The 20450-nt window shown below is 36.4% G+C and overlaps 1 protein-coding gene across 1 annotated transcript in view; it reads right to left on the bottom strand.

Moving 5' to 3' along the window:
- RANBP9 (RAN binding protein 9) overlaps positions 1-20450 on the bottom strand; it is a 73129-nt gene that overhangs the window by 1555 nt on the left and 51124 nt on the right. The window contains exons 7-12 of the mRNA XM_019662182.1: positions 20243-20351; positions 18804-18994; positions 17538-17682; positions 13266-13387; positions 11400-11551; positions 2787-2898 (exon numbers count right to left, since the gene is read on the bottom strand). Of these exons, the coding sequence (XP_019517727.1) occupies positions 2787-2898; positions 11400-11551; positions 13266-13387; positions 17538-17682; positions 18804-18994; positions 20243-20351 (831 nt within the window). The remainder of the gene's footprint in view (positions 1-2786; positions 2899-11399; positions 11552-13265; positions 13388-17537; positions 17683-18803; positions 18995-20242; positions 20352-20450) is intronic.

Below are 20450 nucleotides of genomic sequence, written 5' to 3'. Positions count from 1 at the left end.
TTTCTTAGCTGATATTTACAGGAGGGGAATAAGGAATATTTAGTATTTCTCTCCTATTTGACCAAGGTCAGTTGACATGAACAGAAAAAGGCACGCGTGTGTGGGGGTGAATTTGGTAGGGAGCATGGGGGTGATGGTGACCATGAGAGATGATAGAGCAAAATTTTGGACAGGTAATTTATAATTGATAGGTCAAACATTTTAAAATTTGCCAATGAGTTAAAAGTTTTCAGGATCCTTCATACCGGAAATTTGTCAACAGTTGTAATACAAATGTAATTGCCAAAATTTGCCAAAGATGAAAACAAACTAATGGTGAAAGTGGCCAAACTCACAGAAGCTGGTCATTTCTCCTTGTGAGATGTCCAAATTTTAAGTTTATGTAGATTTACAGTTAATAAAATGACTAATCAGTCTTTCATAGACATAGTTGACAACAAAGGGCAAAAGCAGTGATTCACGTCTGGTAAGGCTCCATGTGACTTAATTCCACTCTTGGTTTTGAGGTTGCAATGTGGTGGGAGAAAGAAAAGTTCCAGAAGGAATGAAGCAAAAATAAAAAGCAAGATCAGGATTTAAAGTAGAAGAGGAAAAAATATTTATATAGGGTTAAGAATATTAGAACAAAAATATGCAAGAAAAGATACACTGATGAAAAAGTATGGTTTGAAAAGTGGTCTGTGCATTAAGATTATTAAAGTACTGGCTATTCTGTGGCAAGATGCTACGTAACTAAATTTTGATGGTGATAAACGTTTTTTGGTGACTAGGATTGACTTATAAAATAATCCTGCCTTAACTTGAATCAAGAATATTAGTCTATTTGAATTTAATTTTTATTCAAATTAACATAACACTGAAAAGGAAACATCCTTTAAAAAATGTCTCCTGAAGGTTTACAGGGAAGCAACCTTGCTATAAGGTAAGCATCTAGAGCAGCGGTTCTCAACTTGTGGGTCGCGACCCCTCTGGGGGTTGAACGACCCTTTCACAGGGGTTGCCTAAGACCATCAGAAAACAAAAAGATATTTACATTACGATTCATAACAGTAGCAAAATTACAGTTATAGAGTAGCAACGAAAATAATTTTATGGTTGGNGGCATTAGGAAGGTTGAGAACCGCTGATCTAGAGGTACTTTATTGCAACTTTATTTTGGCCAAGAGAGGCATCTGGTTATAAGTACTTAAATTTATTTGGATACAAAACTTGCAGGAAATTACAATTAATAATTTTAAGCACGACTTACAGATTATATAGTATTTACAAATATGCACACAGACCCCACCCCACAGCAATTTGATAATTAATTTTGCAGGAGTTATATATATTTAATAATTTTAAGCACTATTTATAGCTGAACCTACATAAATATGTAGCACAATGTGTGAGAGTACATATATTTTCGATAATGGTGCCAAGCAATATTTAAAATTTTATTTCCCTTTAAGATCCCAAGATACAAAAAAAGTCATAAGAAAACTAGTCACTTTTCTTCAAAAATTTTTTCCAAGTCTGAGTGTTCTCTAAATATAAAGCAATTAGGGCTTCATGATTACCTATAAGGTAGCAATTTCAAAAATACAATTATAGTAAACTATAATTTACCCCACAATCCCAGCATTACTACTGAGTTTTCTTACGTTTACCAGTAGAGCTCAATGAATTTTTTATAACCAAAGAAAATACAACACATTAACACAGAAAATTCACATTTATTATATACAAATTCTAAATTTAAGAAAACAACATAAAGACACTACCCCTATTCCAAAACTTCAGTATGAGACCTTAACACACAAAAATGAACTTTATAAAGGCAAAGAAACAGATGAAGGCTCAAATAGGAATACTTTTAATTGCTTCCTTTACATTCTGGCCATATGAGCCCCAGGCCCTCATTACAAGTCTCCTTGTTTAAATATCCTCTGATCTACTCTTTGGCACTGTTCTAATCTAGCAAAAGTAATTAGAAACATGTTGCTAAAAGCCCCCAAACCTAACAGGGCAAAACAGCACAGAAACGACTTCTAAACTGGAGTCCCATTTTACATAGGGAATTAGATTCTCAAGTCAGGTGAAAAATCACTTATCTAAATTACCTTTGAAAAGAATTACCCAGAAATTAAAACATAGTTCTATGTAGTCAGCCAACCGTATAGAATTTATATATAAATACACAGAATATACAGGTACAGAATTCATATAAAAAGTGTGTTAAATACTATATTCCTTGTTGCTCACAGGAACAGCAACGAGGGGGACAGCAAATTCTAATCCTCACTCCATGCGCACCCCTGGTGAAGCCTCCCTATATTGCTGTTCTCTTCCTCCCCTACCCTTTTTATTTGGTGAGGGCATTTAGTTGAATATGCTTAACTTCCATGCAAATTAATTTGACTCTAAGGGTTGGTACTGATGGGACATTTCCAAGTCACCTGGAGGCCCCTTGTGCCTATACCTTAAGCATGGTGGGAGCTGTGACATGGGAGGCACAGGCCAGAAATGCACATGTACACACGCGCGCGCACACACAATCCCACTCCCCTCCCCTCCACATACACATTTCTAATTTCCAAACTTCCCCAAATGCACCCAATGTGCTGTTTTTATTCCATTTGAATCCATTTAACCTGGAATTCAAATAATGGAGGAAGGTTTATATATTTTAAGGTCATTTTAATTTTTAAAATGTAGAAGATTTTACCAAAATATAAATGCCAGCAGAAATAATACCATCTCAAATATTGAGAGAATAGTTGGACTTGTGCTTTGGCTTTACTTACCTAATATTGCACTGTTAAGAGCTGAGCACACAGGTTCTCTCTGAATTGGGTCAAGCTGATTTCCAACTGGGCTGTTCCAAGGGTCTGAATAAGCTAGTAAACTGAATGCATCCTGTGGAAAACATGGCAATTTGGTTTTTAATTCAAATAGTTCAACTACTGTGCTCACCATAGTTACAAGTTGAGACGCAAATAAAATATGGGTTTAAGGCACTAGACCACTGCGACATTTAGACCTTTATACCCATATATATGTTTTAACAACTAGATTATGCAGCAAAGCCTAATCTGTTTATATTCTTTTTGTAAAAAGCCATTCTTATCTTCTCTCTATCCCTGCAACACATATAGAACAAACAAAATAAAAATTGAAAAAATGAATTCCTGTGAAATGGGCGAATACTGGTTAAGGTAAAGAGGAACACAAAACATTCAGATACTTTACAATTTATTACCACTGATATGAATTTGACATTAAAAGGATAGGGTCTGCCTATGTATATATTTCAAACAGATGTGGGAACTGGACCCATTTCGTTGGATGTCATCTTCTCAAACTAAGTAATCAAAAAAATAAAACTAAACTGGCTCCCATTCAGGAACATGTAATAGTTCCGTGCTTCCTCAAGCCACCCCTCCTAAAGTAGCTGACACATACACATTAGTCTTCTCTAATGACTGTCTTCTTTCTATGGGATGCACATACTGCAATGGTTTCAGACACTGGCATCAATCACTAGCATGCATCACCGGTGTGGCCTCTGCCAAGGAATGACCTCTCCAAGTGTCACTTGCATCATTTGGGATTATAACAGGTCATATTTCCCACCCATATGAGGAATAACTGAGCTAAGTGAAATTAGCAATGTTGGTTTATTCTAATCTTTCAATAAATAATGTCCTATTATTTTGTCAAAATGCCCTAATCTGGAGTGATATTATAATCTAGTTACAGATACAGAAGACATACATGGAGAGGTGCTGAGGAAAACGTAGATCAGTGAATTCAGTAACAGCACTCCAAATGCTGATTACAGACCTGTGGAAGACTGAAGTTCCTAAAGATACTATATCCTAGGCACAGCTGTCCCGGCATTCCTCTAATCTTACTGGTGTTCTGAGAGCAGAGGTGGGGGAAAGGCTTCCTGGTCCACTGTCCTCTTTTCTTTCTCATCCAAACTGGCCTCCATATTGTGGAGGTAAGAGAAGAACTGCCCACAAGGCAAAGCTGAACAGACAGTCCAGGGGTCCGGACAGGGAGTGCAAAAACACGTGCGGCTCCTCCACTGTCTTACACAGCTAAGTATCTCATTCACATCAGACTTCTTGCCCCAGTTATTATAATAAAAGTTCTTTGAAGATTAAAAAATTATTATATTGGATTGTCAGAAAAGTCATGACGTATTTTTTGTTTTTCAAAGGTCATTTATTTATATAAAGAACAAAGATCAATCAATGATATATTGCCCATTTTGTTCGGTAACCTTTTCCCATCTTTCATTGAGCTTCCTAATTCCTCGTTCACAGAAGGACCTGTCTTCATTTGCGAAAAACTGAACAAGGTGCTGACTGACAGCCTCATCTGAACTGAATGTTACACCACGCAAGGAGTTTTGAAGAGAGCGAAACAAGTGCAAGTCTGACAGCACAAGGTCAGGCGAGTATGGTGGGTGTGGCAACACATCCCATCCCAGCTCCAATAATTTTTGACGGGTGATCAAACTTGTGTGTGGTCTCGCGTTGTCGCGATGGAACACAACTCTTTTACAATTAACAAGCTCTGGACGTTTCTGGATGATGGACTCAGATTCATTCAAGCTCTCCAACTGCTGACAGTACACATTCAACTTGATTGTTTGGTTCCTTGGTAGGAGCTCGAAAAACACGACACCTTTAAAATTGCACCACACTGAGAGCCTAACCTTCCTCTGATGAATGTCTGCTTTCGATGTCGTTTGAGGCGAATCATCATGTCAGGACCAAGACCATTTGTGCAAAACACTGTTGTAAACAATCCACTTCTCATCACCAGTTATTAGTTGCTTCAAAAAAGGATCGTTTTTCTCATGATTAATGAGCATATTGCAGATGTTTTTATACGCGCCGCGAAATGAACTTCTTTGAGTTCATGCGGAACCCAAATATCGAGCTTGCTTACGTATCCCAGCTTCTTCAGGTGGTCATGAACGCCTGAATGATGGATGTTCAATGTTTCTGCAATCTCTCATGTCGTGTAACGTGGGTTTGACTCGATAAATGCCTTTATTTTGTCGTTATCAACCTTGGTGGACCTCCCTGACCGAGAAGCATCGTTGAGATCAAAATCACCAGCACGGAATTTCATGAATCATTGTTGGCACTGATGTTCTTGTAGAGCAGGGGTGTAAACTCAGTTAAAACACGGGCCATTTGGTGCAACAGGCAAGATTCACGAGGGCCACATCACATTTACAAATTTTGTTAAATTTATATTCTAAAGTGAGGGTTCAGGAATATGGATAATTAAAACACTATATAATTGCTTTTATTTAAAGATTTATTTTATTTAATGTATTTATAAAACTAAAATTATTCTTTTTTACTCGAGTGCTCTTTTTTAACTTTTTTGCTATTGGGATCTGTTTACATTACATGACACTGAGAGTGGCAGACATATCGCTTTCAAACGTCTCCGGAACTGAGCACATTTATACACACCCCCAGGCCCCCAGGAAAAGCACTGGGCCACCTGTATACTCGTCTTCAGTAGTTAAAGGGTTAAGGAGGGAATTGTGTGTATGGTATTGCCGCAATCTCCCCTAAGCGCTATTTTCTTCATAACAATTTTTTCTATTTTCATTTTATTTCAGAGCATTGTGGGCCACAAAAAATTACCTCAAGGGCTGCATGCAGCCCGCGGGCCACCAGTTTGAGACCCCTGTTGTAGAGCAGTGTCACGATAAACTTTATGCAACTTTTCACAAGCTTGACGCGCGTTCTTCCCTTTATGGAAGTTAAACAGTAAAATATGGCAAAAATGCAGTTTGGTCTTCCATCTTCAACTTGTAAAATCTCCAAAACTCAACCAAATCGCTCAATTTTTTTAAAGAATGAAGCTAGAACTGTCAGCTGTCAAACAACATAGCAATAACATAGATGCAAATGACTAGTACCTCCAAAAATAAACTAGAGCCATCTGTTGCAAACATGCGTCATGACTTTTCTGACAACCCAATATTTTGAGTAGCTGTGGAATTCCCTGCAGCTACTCATAGGTGCTGGGTACAGGGAAAAAGCTTCATATACCTGCTGACCACAAGACCTGCTTCTTAGAGTTTTTAAGATATTTTATGCATCCCACAAAGTCTATTTCCCTGGTTGACCCTATCCAAATTCACTGATGGAAAGTATATTAATATCCTACATCCTATAAAGCTAACTCTAGTCAATCATATTATTTCTAAAGACTAAGCTTTGCTCAAGACTTAATTTACCCCACACCATCTATCTAATGAGGTACCATCCCCACAGTACAGCTAATTTTAAAAGATACACTGGAAAATTGTCCAAGGAATAACTGGTACATAAAAACTTAAAGCACAAAACCTCCCTTTTGGGTCTATATATCCAAACATGTACCAGAAAGGTGAAATGTCCCAAATGTCAAATCAAGACCACTCTTCTGTTTACACCTTCTAGTATTTAAAACAGAAACAGATAGCTCAAGGTAATAATGAAGGGAGTAATTTACTGTGTACTCACACTGTGAGTGTGTGAGGCAGTGTTTCAAGCACTAACGTGGGTCATCTCATTTAATCCTCACAATAACCTTACCAGGTGGATGCTATTATGCCCATCATACAGAGATGCAAACTGGAGCAATAAGAGGTTAGATGACACAGCTAGTACTGTACTTCATTTAGTAAGATGTAGTTCCTCTTAACTCTCAATATAAATGTTAAAAGGAAAAATGTCTAAAATTCTGCTCAAGCATTTGCAGTACAACTGAACAAATATTTAGTGGAAAACTGAGGACACAGTGATCACCAGGACTTACGTCGGTTTCAAGGACTCACATAGTCTTGTGGGGAACACAGACACGTAAACAAACAACCTACAGTGTATTGCTTATTAACGGGTACAGTGTATGGTGTCACATCATACAATCACAGAAAAAGGATCAAGCTACATGGATACTAAGGCAGAGAAAAAGGCATGGATGGAACCATGGTTAGATCCTAAAATGCCTCTAACACCAAATTAAAAAGCTTGAATTTTTTGCCAATAAGGCAATGGAGTTTTAAATATAGGCGTGATATGGATCAGATGTGATCACAGAAGAATTACACAGCAACACTATGAAACATAGCTTTGAAGTAGAGTGAGGCTGTAAGCAAAACCAATAAAACCGTAAAAAAAAAAAGTTTACAGCATCAAGTTCCCAGTAGTAAAAACCTAGAACTTTATCATTCTTTATAAAGGGAATAAAATCAACAAAGCAACATTAATGGTTTAAATCCTGTGGCAAATTTAATTGGTGACAACCAAAGGGACACAGTTAAAGCAGCAGTGCCACTGGCACATTTGTCTGTTACAGCTAAGTTGGTAGGTTTCTGGGAAGCGATACTATAGCAATACTCGTGTGTAACAAGAGCCACAATAAATATATCCTTTGATTCAATAATTAGGACTTTATCCCAGTGGAATAATTTTAGGGAAGAAACATAAGGATATATGTATAAAGGTGTTCACTAAAGCATTTGAATAAAAGCAAATAAAGTCTAACATGAGAGCAATGCTTAAATAAACTGATACAGCAACACAACAGAATATCATGTAGCCATTTAAAAGTAATTGTAGGGCCAGCCCAGTGGTGCATTGGTTAAGAGTTGGCTTGGGACACAGCTCTGAGCAGCAGTGCCCCGGGTTTGGATCCCACATTAGAGCCAATGATGCTACGCCCTCTACAGCTAAGATGGTGAACAACAGTTCGACCTGGAGCTGGGCTGCCCATGAGGTAACAGCGTAGGCTGCAGCCCCTGCTGCAATGGGCTGCTGGAAGTTACCATGAGTAGCCAGCAGCCAGTGTGAGCTGCCAAGAGCCACCGTGAGCGGCTGTGCAGTGACCGGCGACCGATCTGCCTCACCCGGGAAGAGCACAATGATAATACCAACATGGGCCAGTGAAGCGATGTCGTCCACAACTAGGCTGAAGAACAAAAGGACAGCAACTTGTCTCTTCCCCTTCCCCAACTTTCCAACACTGTTCCCCTCCCCCAATTCCCCAATAAAATCTTTAAAAAAAAATGATTGTAAACAATGCACAGAAACAAAATAATTTTTTATGACAATAAAAACAATACAAAATAGGATAACTAAAATTACTAACTAGCTAAAATATATGCAAATGAGCGTTAAAGCACAAAACAAAGTATCTGAAATATCGTGCATAGCATTATAGCTTACTGTTTATTTGAAAAAAAATTACCTTAGTTTATTTGAAAACAATTTCTGAGGGAAATGTGACATCATTTAGGTAGGATTCTCAAACCGTACTTATACTTGACTTAAAATCTGGAGCAGTTTGTAAATGGGAGTCTCAATGGCTCTAGTTCTGCTTCAATGACTAGATAATGCTCCTTGTGCGCTGGGGCATCATCCACACCTGACCCCCACAATGCCTGCAGCAGTGCCTCACCACATTGCAGAAGTTCAACAGACAGCTGCTGAACAAAATCAGGCAGTTCTCATGGAAGCAACTGGCAGATTTAGGGAGGTAAGGAACAAAAACAATAGGGAAAGAGGAAAGGAAGACTGAGAGAACTGGAAAAACGGTCAAGAGAAACTGGGCTGCTGCAGGAGCTCCCTACCATGTTTACCACAGGTCGGCAACTCTAAAGGGCTGCAATATGGCAGTCACCCACCACCCCACCACCCAGGGGAAGCAAAACACACCTGCATCTTATGGTAAAGCATTTAGGGAAATCCTACCTTCAGCTTTAACCAAATCAATCTTTCTCTCTATATATATGACTCAGAAGTTTATACAAATCCAGAAACAATAAATAAAAATACCCTACTATAATCACATGGGACCTGAAGTGAACAAAAGAAAAAGGAATAATTTCTAAACCTTCTCAACTATGGCAGAAAAACATTTACTCTTCATGTTGACCTCAAATCTTCCAGCCTTGTTCTGTAGGTACTGATAAGTTAGATCAGTTACTCATCCCTATCTGGGCCAAGAAAAGTTTGGGGAATTGAAAGAAAGCAGCTCAGAATACTAAGGAAATTTCTAAAAAGCTGCCATTTGTTTAGAAGTCAGAGAAGCAAAATCAAAGCCATCTACATTCTTTAGATGAAGAAGATGAATCACATTTTCACATAATTCAATATAAAATCAAAGAATATCTTTGAAAATAGACCATGTAATGATATTTCTATGCTTCGTGCAAATTAGAATCAAAGACTGTAAGCTGACTGAGTGAAATCTTAAATTTTCACAGGCACTACACAAATCACACTCCTTTATCATGCTCCATTAGCATCAAATTTTAACAAGAAAAGTCAAATGACCTGCTGTAAAATAAAAAGTCTATAAATTCTTAAAAACCTAATATTGAATGTCAACTTTAATTAAAAAAAATAGTCATGGGGATATATAGTAGAGCACAGAGAAATAGTCAATACTGTAATAACTATGTAGTGTCAGATGGGTAATAGATTTATTGGAGTTACTACTTTGTGAGGTATATAAATGTCTACTCATTATGTTGTTTTGTACACCTGAAACTTAAAAAAAAATTACAAACTCTTAAAAACATTTCATATTCCCAAATATCCCCTGAAATAACAGTTCTCAAAATATAGTCCAGGGACACCTTGGTCCAAGACCCATTCATGAGGTTTTGTAAAGTGGAAAACTATTTTCACAGTAATACCAAGATACCACTTTCACTTTTCTCATTCTTTCACATCTAACTGTACAGTGGGGTTTTCCAGGGGCAACATGATGTGTGATATCACAACAGATTGAATGCAAAGGTAGGTCTGAGAATCCAGATTATCTTGATTAAACCTGGCATTAAAGAGATTTGTGAAAATGGAAAGCAATGTCTCTCTCATTTTTTATTTTAGATTGCACTGTGATGAAAATTCCCAATCTGGAAAATTTATTTATACTTTTCAAATGAATTTATCTTCAATTTAGTAAACTTTCATTGAATATCTAGATGTTGTATGCATTAGATATATTTAAAAGGGGAGGAAGTTAAATATTAAGACCTAGTCTGACCTCAAAGAACGCTTAATCTTATAGGGTAAATGTGGATGGCCATTTTCCTAATAGTATATGAATGTCTGATTTGATTTTTTAAATGAAAAATAATTCAAATTACATAATCCACCAATTTTCTTTTATTTACCAAAAAAAAAAAATCATAATTAAACCATTTTTTTTTGATAGTTGAGGGTCACCATTAGAATGGCAGTTGTGCTATCCAGTAGGTGAAGTGCTAAATATGTTGAATATACCTCTCTTTAAACCTCAGCTACTAAAAATACAAGGCTGTATGCCTTCAACTGGAAGTGTATATAGGTGGCTCCTTCACCCATCCTAGGCTAGACAGGTAGGTTCTGTCTGCATAGATGCTGTCCTGAGGCTATAGTGCAGGTAGCACTTTGTTTCTCCCTAATTCTATGCCATATTCAGTGCTATTAGGTGTGGGTGGCTGGTGCATTAACTCAGTTTGGGTCAGGGAGGGGTGGCAGGAGCCTTGCCCTTTCCTACTGTGTGCATTACACACATCAGTCTCAAGGCCACTACATGCATCTGTCCTTGGTTTTTTGAACTTCTTTCAAAACATTCAGGAAAAAATGTTTAAAACTTACCATCTTTGATCCTAACCTAATGAAGATAAAAAAACAAAACAATTGCTAGGTTAATGTTTCATAGGCTTACAGGGCTGGTAGGACTTTTATGAGTATGAAAAAAAACCCAAAACTTAAAAGTTGTAACATTTCTACAACTAACTGCAGTGCTGACTTAGGTAGGGGAAAACTCCTCCACCTTCAACTGATACAAAAATTGTGGCTTACTTACTAAACTCTTTAAATTGTATCCACCCTATTAGCTACTATAAACAGTCAATCCAGAAAAGATCTAAAAATGTATTAACTATTCTGGCTTCAAAGATGATCCAAATCCCTCGCCAATCATCATCAAAATGAAAATCATGTACTATATTATACATTCAATCTACTGGAACCCTGAACAATGTTTACTAAATAAAAATATCACAAATTTATAGTTTTATCAGCACACTCATATTTTTCCTAACAACTTTGCCAATTTTACAGCTGAGAAAACTAGGAAAGTTGGCAAAGTGCATACAATGCTGATAGGTGGCAGACGTGGGATTAAATCCCTATTTTTTCCCTTGAAATCCAGTGCTCTTTCCAGTACAGCAGAGCTGCCCAGCTCCACTGAACACTTTCACTCTCAAATGGGCAGGAAGCCAGGGAGTTCATGTCCAAGTTTCCCAACAACAATTTCTAGTATTGCTCAATATTTTACAAAACTACAATTTAGTTCCTTTGACACATTTATAATTTTTCAAGGGAAAACAAATTTACCTTCAACATTTTTTTGTTTGCTGTGTTTTTGCCACATTCTCTCCTCAGCTGTTCACTCATAGCTTGTAGTTCTCTTCCAAAGTGAATCATTCTTTCTATTGCGGCTTGACTTCCTCCACACAACTGGCGTCTTAACTGACTTGAATCAACTTCTGTAAGCAAAACAAGTATTTTACCACCTTACCAAATGGAGGGCAATGACCATAAATTGCTGATAACATTTTGTACATTTCATTTAGTAACTATTACCTAATATTTTCTCTAAACATGCAGATTTATTTTTAATTTAATATGGAACTTTGCAGCTAAAACGTATGCTTTATCTAGGTCTCAAGAGTCTAGGATCCAATATCTAGCATGCAGTTGAAAGTCAGGTGACAACCTCTCACAGTGTTAAGAAGTACCTATATGTCAGGGAAAATTTTATGAAAAGTTAAGCACAATTCTCTAAAACTACATTAAGCAACATTAAGAATAAAGAGAAAAGTAACTGCCTCTCAGACTACATTAAACCGACCTAGAATATATAGAATAAAAAGATTCCTAAAAGCTAAAAAAAGGTGAAATGATTCCAATAAAAACACAGACGACACATTTACACTAATAAAAAAGGGTTGATTGCACTACTTTTAGAAAAACACTATTAGAAAATACAATTTTATAGTATATATCTTGGTTGACAAGAATCACTGATCAATAATGTAATCATTTAAATCACTGATAACTTAAGTCATTAATGATGATAGTTAATATTTACTAAGCACTTTGTGCTAGTAGCTTTTCACAGATTAGCTTATTTAATATTCACAATAACCTATGAGGCAGTTATTGTAATACCCATTTTACAGATGAAGAAGCTGAGGCACAGAGCTCTTACGTATCTTGTCCTAGGTTACACAGCTAGTAAGTAGCAGTTGCAGAATTTGAATCCAGATAATCTGGCTCTAGAACTCTTGCTCTTAATCACTATGCTTAAATTACTTTTTGAACGTTGAGGTTGCTGATATCTGAGAAAACTAGGCTGCCTTTTAAATCATACTCCTTGCTTGAAAAAGTGAATTATATATTAAAACACATAATCCTCAACAGGTAGTTGTGTAAATAATAAAAGAATAACTTTGCATTTATAAAGTAGTTTCTTACACATGCTCTTAGAGATCAGAAAAAAATACCTTTTAACTTCAAAATATTAAGAAATCTAATGTTGCCATGGAATTCTGACAAATAATCATTTATAAGCTTCAATAATTTTCACTTTCCAATTGATGAGGAAGTTTGCTGATGGTTTTTCATGGTACAATTTACTATGCAACTTGTCAACAAAGTAAAATTAAGCATGCTACTGTATCTTTCAGCCACTTAATTTTCTGGTGAGAAGGAATCAAACTTAAGTACCTACTATGTGCCAGGCAGTGAACTATGTATAGCCACATATATTCACATAAAATGAATTTAAAAAATTCTGTTTGATTAGAATGTATAAAATCATCTCTACCCATTTGGCCTTTACTGGCTACAATGAAATAAGTGTAAAATTTTTAATATCTCTAACCTTAAATATCCTAAAGGATATTTAACACTAATAAGCTGGTACTGTTGCACTAAAGACAACATTAAAGTTGAGCCAAAACACACTGTTCAGCAAAGAAAACTCTCTAGCACTTAACTTCAGAAAGTACTGAAAAGTAACTACTCAGTCTAGCAACCCACTCTCACAAGTTTAAGAGAAGTGTATTCCCTATCTGATACAATGACACATATATCTTTAAATCTGATTTATGCTCATCACTGTGAATCAGTACAAGTAAAAACATAACCTTGTAGTCATCATTTTTTATTAAAAATGTAAGAAATATCACTGCAGACCCATTTCGGTGTCACAATCTTCCATTTCGTGGTCATGTTTAGAGCTACCATTTAGGAAACCATTGGATGAAGTTTCTCCAACTCCATTGGAGTAGTGATCTGTTTCCATGTCTACATCATTACTGAAAACGAAAAAACAAACCTAATTTTAGAAATCGCATACTTGCAGCTTAGTTTAAAATAAATTACTACTCAACTACATAGCCTACTTATAAACTGACTTCATAAGGCAACAGCAATCTGCAAAAAAAATATTTAGTTAAATCTTGAATGTACTGAAAGCCAAATATGTAGCTGACTTTTTTTTTTTTAAACAAATTTGTACTCCTGGAAGATGTACTAAAATGTAGTGGTTTCATGACTTTGTATCAATATGGAGAAATCATGCTTTTCAGCACATACCTCACACTATTTTTCAAACTCAGATCTGCATTTCATTCTTTGTTCACCAACTCTTGCCCAGAAACCCACACACTTGTCCCAGCATTCATTTCTAGCATGTAAGGGGAAAGCTACACTCTCCAAACAAACTATTCCTGGAGCCCACTTCACCTCCTTACTGCCCTCACATTCAACTCGCTTCTAGACTACTTTTTCTTTAACAGTCTTGACATTTTGGCATTTGTCCTCACTACTTAAAAACATACCCTCTTTCAAAGGTAAATAATCTTAAAAACTATTCAGTCTCATCCTCTCATACCTTTCCAGCACCCACACTATTTTTCTCTCACAGGCTTTCTTATTGGCTAAAGAGTCTAAAGTATTGCCAAATTTTAATTTTAACAATGCTGATTTGGATAGTTGGGGTGTTTCCAATTTTCACTCATTTCACATTTACTGAATGAATAACTGTATCTGGACATAATGAAGTTGTCCCTTCAGATCCATCCACACTCTAAGCTACAATAAATATTAAGATTTTCCTATGAAGATCCAGATAACAGCCCAGGAGGAAACGCCTGATGCAAATTAGGAAATACTTGAATAAAAAATAGCTTTTCTCATTAAAAAAGCAATGTATATTCATTTGTTGGGAAAAAGAACATTGACTGCAGATGAATAAAAGCACTATATGCATAATGCCACCAGAGGTTACCATTGGGTAACACCTTGGGGTCAGTTTGTATCGTGTGTGAGTGTGTGTGTGTGTGAGAGAGAGTGAGAGAGTGAGAGTGAGAGAGCGAGAGAGCGAGAGAGCAAGAGAGAGAGAGAGAGAGAGAGAGAGAGAGAGAGAGAGAGAGAGAGAGAGAGAGAGAGCGCGAGCACGCGCGCGCTTGTGTGGGTGCGCACACCCTTGTATCAGTAAAAACTATTCCCTAAAAAGACAGAGAGAGATCTAGGAAAAAGGGGGCTATGGCCCTAGAACTCCTTCATCAGTCTGAAAAGCCTGTTTACTATCTTGACAAACTTTGAGAATAAATCAAATTTTAAAAATAATGTTTAATTTAATGGAAACCCTTAAGATCACAGCTTTTAGTGATCTTAATAACATACTAAACAATTTTTTTGACAATTCAATATAGTATTTGAGAGGGATTCTTTCATTCAACACACATTCAACAGCCTCTGAGCCATGTTCTATGCTAGGTACTAAGGATATAATGAAAAAGCTTCTGCCCTCTAGGAGCAAACCACCTATTAAAAGCTAATAGTGGGCCGGCTGAGTGGCTCAGTTGGTTAAGAGTGCAAGTTCTGAGCAACAGGGTCGCCAGTTCTATTCCCACATGGGCCAGTGAGCTGTGCCCGAGCTGAGCTGCTAATAGGTGGCGGGATGGCTCAGCTGATGAGAGCACGTGCTCCTAACAACAAGGTTGCCGGTTCTTCACCCTTTCGCCAATCAGGTTCAACCGGTCACAAACTGAGTCTAAACTTTCGTAAAACGAGTTCACCCTCTTGCCAGGTTACACTCCCGTATGAGATGGTGGGCCACGCCCACCGCAACTAAGATTGAACACGGCACCTTGAGCTGAGCTGCCGGTGGATGGCTGGATGGTGAATGGACTTGGAGCTGAGCTCGCTGCGCCCTCCACAACTAAGACAGAAGGACAACCACTTGGCTGTTCCCCTTCCCCAATTCCCCAACACTGTTCCCCTTCCCAAATTCCCCAATAAAAAATCTTTAACAACAACAACAAAAGCTAATAGTTATATTACAGAGGATCAAGTACTATGATAAAAGTTAATCACAAGGAGTGATACAACTGACATGAATGTAAAACATCCTGGAAAAGTGAAAATCTGAACTTGAGTTTTAACGAACTTGAACAGAAGTTCGGGTAGAGAAGAGGGAGGGAGAAAAGGATTTCAGATGGAAGTAAAGTATAATGCACAAGTCTAGAAGTCAGAAATCCTGGAAAGTACTCTCAGTTCTGCAACTTACTGGCTACTGATTAGTGACCTTAAAAAAAAGTCATTTACTTTTCTGGTATTCAGCTCTACATCTGTAAAATGGTTTTAACAGTTAATACCATCTTCGCCTACTTCACAATATTGTTGTAAGTAAAGCCATTGCCAACTATAAAATAATAATCATTACTGTATAATAGTTTAAGGAATTTAAAAGCTTACTTTCTTCTCCTTCAATACTGCAAAGGAGAATGCTGTTTCATCAACTCCTTCTGTTAAGCTTGTTTCCCTGAACTCAGGTAATAAATAATAGGTCTCTTTAACAACTTCCTACCACAAGCATAGTATTTAAGTGAAAGCAATCCTATCCTCAAAAAATGGCAGAACCCTCTATCAACGATAAGTACTAAAGTACCATTAAAGTCTGACAAAGTACTAAAGGCTTAACTTTTTAAGTTTCCATACATAATTTCTACTACAATATTCTAATTTTCTATTTTTAGTACGTCATCTCTACTGTGAAAGATTACCCTGACCACAACAAAAGACAGTCACTTTTTCTACTGTTCTCATACTACTCCTGTGGACATCCATTATAAGTGGTACCACACAATACCACTACTTCAGTTTTTGTCACTTGTGACAGATAACCTGGAAATTCTGATCAATCTCCAAATTTGCAAATACAGGTTTTTATATATACTCCTTTCTCCAGAATATTTCCATTAAGATTCCATGCTAAAAGTGACCGTATTTCCCCATGTATAAGACACTCCCATGTATAAGACGCACCTTAATTTTGGGGCCCAAAATTTGGAAAAAATGTATCACATAAAGTTACTGAACTCAAGTTTTATTCATCATAAAATTCATACAACTCCTCATCACTTGTGAGAAATGCAAGTAAAAAAAATCTACAACCACTGTATAAAACGCACCCAGTTTTTAGACCCCAAATTTTTCGAAAAAGGGTACGTCTTATACATGGGGAAATATGGTAGGTTCTCTCTTCTTTGATGAGAAAATTCTGCACTGATGAGCATTCCCCCAAAGTGCAGTGTGACCAATCAATTCATGTTATAAGACCAAACCACAGTCAAATTAATAAAATCTAACCATTATTTTTATGGAAAAAAGTTATCACTCCACTAGTCCTGAGCTAAACTGAGATTCAGATGCTGGATGATGTGGGCAAGCTGAATTCCTAAGACCTTGCATTCACACACTAGGTTCAATTCAAGTGATGACATTTCAGGAGCCTTTAGGTTTCAAGCACATTAAACCTGAGTATGTCACAGTATAGTGATATAGACATTTCTTCTCTCAGACTTTGGAGTCAGAAAAGGCATCTTCCGGTCTAACAGGATGTCTGACACCCACACCAGGTCCCCAACACTATCCTCATACTCTATGTTTACTAAACGACTTAGCCACATCTGCTATATACAAACTACTTAAAGACAGGCTCTCAAAAAAGTCTTTGTAAAGTTAGTTATTTGTAATTCAGGATAATATTCTACACATTTACACCAAAAAAACACACACATAGGGGAAAATAGCTGTAAATGTATCTTATGTTAATACTAGAGGTTAAATACGCTGTGTCTTGGAAACATAATAAATGGCATTTATGTGATCATCTGTTATCAGTCTGTGGTGGCAGGAAGACTGGATTTGTCCTTATAACCCCACTAGAGGGAAGAGGGAACAGAGTGTAAGAGGAAGGAACACAGGAAAGAGCCCATGTGCATATGAAGACTGAAACGCTTTGCGGAACTTATTCTTTATCCTTTTATTTTCTGGGGGCTTAAGAATTCCCTGACCCCCATTATGTGCCATCAAACTCAATCTTTCCAAATTATTAAAAATGATGACACTTGTAATTAGGTTGCTTATAGTAATGCAAGAGACAGGGAAATCACTTACCTGGTGAAGTTATTAACTTGCTGTGATCTTGACATATTTATACTGTTCAATTCTGGTACATTCAAATTGGATGACTGGTGTTTACTATGGCAATATGATTGATGTGCTTTATTTGATATTACACCATTACTACAACTTTCAAAACCTGGGGGGGGAAAAAAAAGATAGCTCATGAAAACACAAACACACACTAATTTATTAGGTTGTAAATAATGTACCCATATTCTGATTTCTGTATTTAAAACTCTTATAATATAGGAGAGTCAACAGACTGAAGAGTAATCAAATGATTAATTTCTTTGAAAGGCTATAAGTATACTTAATTGTGAGCTGTAATCATCTCCTCTAACATTATTGAAGGCTTCATTATGGATATTATCTAATCCTCACAACCCCGAATGAGGGCAGTGTTATCATCACCCCCACTTTACATATGAATATACTCAGGTTAACCATTTGTCCAAGCCTGAAGTGACTGGTTCAAGACGGGTGGTGGCTAAGGATACAAACAAAATTCATCTGCATTGTAAGGGATGGTGCTATAAATACAGAGGTAGTAATGTAGAAAGGTACATGCTGATTGAGAAAAAGCAAAGGTGTTACTCTATGAAACGAAATAGTATTTGACTTCTGTTTTAGAAAATTAAATGCACAGGGGAAACATAACACCTTGGAAAAACAGAATGAAAGAGACAAGCAGAGAAGACTAAGAAGGCTCAGAAATACACCTGTAGAAATTACATCATAAAAGCCAAGAAAGGAGAGAGTTCCAATCAAAAGAATACCACAAACCTTGTAGAGAATAAGGCTGGTGAGCCAAAAAGAGACAGGAGGAAATAAAAGGGCAGAGTGGACTCCTGCAAGAAGCCAGCTGGGAAACAATGAAACAGCAGGCAGCCCAGGTGGATGTGGTGACTGGTGGCCTCAGACATCACAGCCACATCACCACTTTTATATTTACACTTCATTAAAACACACAATTGCCTTTTCATTACCAAATATCTATGACTTAATTTCTAGAGACAACTCGAATGTTGGCCTTTGTGTATGACGATCTGCTATAATAACCTATTCTCAGAAACTCATCTTCAAGTTACTAAAAACATACTCACAATTTTTCTTCCAGAACATCTTGACACCAAGTATACACATGTGCAAAACAGCTATACAGACGTGTCTATAGATTTTTAAAAATTTTATTTTGGCTCAAAAATATAAAGAAGGGCAAAAATGTAAAAATAAATGGCTTAAGATTTTGACTCTCACCAGAAAAATGTGCAGTACTTCCTTTGCCTGATGCTAAATTGTGGATATTCATTCCATGGCTGGGGCTCATACTTGGACTACTAAAAGGTCGAGGACTAACAGGATAACTGTCTTGAGATTTTGGACTTCGGCCTCCCAAACATCGTACTTCACTATCTGTACCATTCACCATTTCTATAAACTGACGCACTCTAAAAAAGAAAAGAAACATTTACTTAAATAATTTTCAAATAGCTGTTTATTTAATAGCAACAGTTCTGAAAGGGGATATTTTAAGAACTTGTATTGATCAATAACTTTGGCCTTTAGATAATATGCTAAAAATACTAAATATGGTTTCATATACTATATTGCTTAGAATGAATTTAAAAGTTCCCAGAAAAATGAAACTATAATGCAAAAGACAATATATTTCCTTTAATCAAGATTTACTAAGAAAACGAAAATCTATCTTTAGCTATAATAAACAAAATCAAAATGGACTTTTAAGCTAAGGATAATTTAATCAAAATAATATTTGCACTTGGTAGCAAATCAGGTAGTAAGTGCATAAGAACATGATGGGGCTAACACAGATATTTCTACACCTCTATTCATAACAGCATTATTCACAATATCCCAAAGTGGAAGCAACTCAAATGTGTATCGATGGATGAGTAGATAAACAAAATGTGACCTATACATACAAAGGAATATCATTCAGCCTTCAAAAGGAAGGAAATTCTGCCATATGGTATAACATGGATGAATTTTGAGGACAATATGCTAAGGGAAATAAGCCAGTTACAAAGGACAAACATTTTATGATTCAACTTATGTGAGGTACCCAGAGTAGTTAAGCTCAAGTTAACAAAGGTAGAAACTAGAATGGTGGTTGCCAGGAACTGGAGAGGAGAACTGTGGAGTTAGTGTTTAATCGATACCAGGTTTTGGTTTGGAAAGATGAAAAAGGTTCTGGAGATGGATGGTTGGCGATGATCACAAAACAATGTGAATGTGCTTAATACTACTGAACTGTACATGTGAAAACAGCAAGTTTTGTTTTTTATTAGTTTCAGGTGTACAACACAGTGCAATAGCTATACTTTTTACAAAATGGCAAGTTTTATGTTATATATATTTACCACAATTTAAAAAAATGTCATGGACTTACTTATAAGATATTTTGCAGAAGGAAAAATAGATTCTCATCTCCTAAGTAAGATTTTCCACATTTTGAAACATAGAGACTGACAGAAGCACACACACAGCAAAAGATGCCATCTGCTTGTAGTCCTCAATATAAATGTTTATAACCTGTTACTTAAATGTGTTATATTACAAAATTATATGTAAGTATCTGAAACAAGGTAAAATAAAAACTAACACCTGGAAATAATTTTAGTTACATACAGCACACACATGTGTAATAAATATAACATTTTATTAAACAAACTCACTTTAATGTGAAAAGAAGATTAGGATTTCTTTCAAGTAAACTTGGGTATAACTGTTGTGTTGTTTCAATGGCTTCTCCCATTCTTCCTGCTAATACCAATTTCTGAATTCCTATTCAGAAAAAGAGAATAAATGATTAATTTTTAAGAGTAGAAACATAAACTTAGTGGACTCTCAACAAAAAAAGACAGTAAAATATTTTAAAATAAA

This window comes from Hipposideros armiger, unplaced genomic scaffold, assembly GCF_001890085.2.
Source record: "Hipposideros armiger isolate ML-2016 unplaced genomic scaffold, ASM189008v1 scaffold_369, whole genome shotgun sequence".
NCBI lineage: Eukaryota > Metazoa > Chordata > Mammalia > Chiroptera > Hipposideridae > Hipposideros > Hipposideros armiger.
Note: the sequence above shows the minus strand (reverse complement) of the source record. Positions and strands in the feature narration are given on the sequence as shown.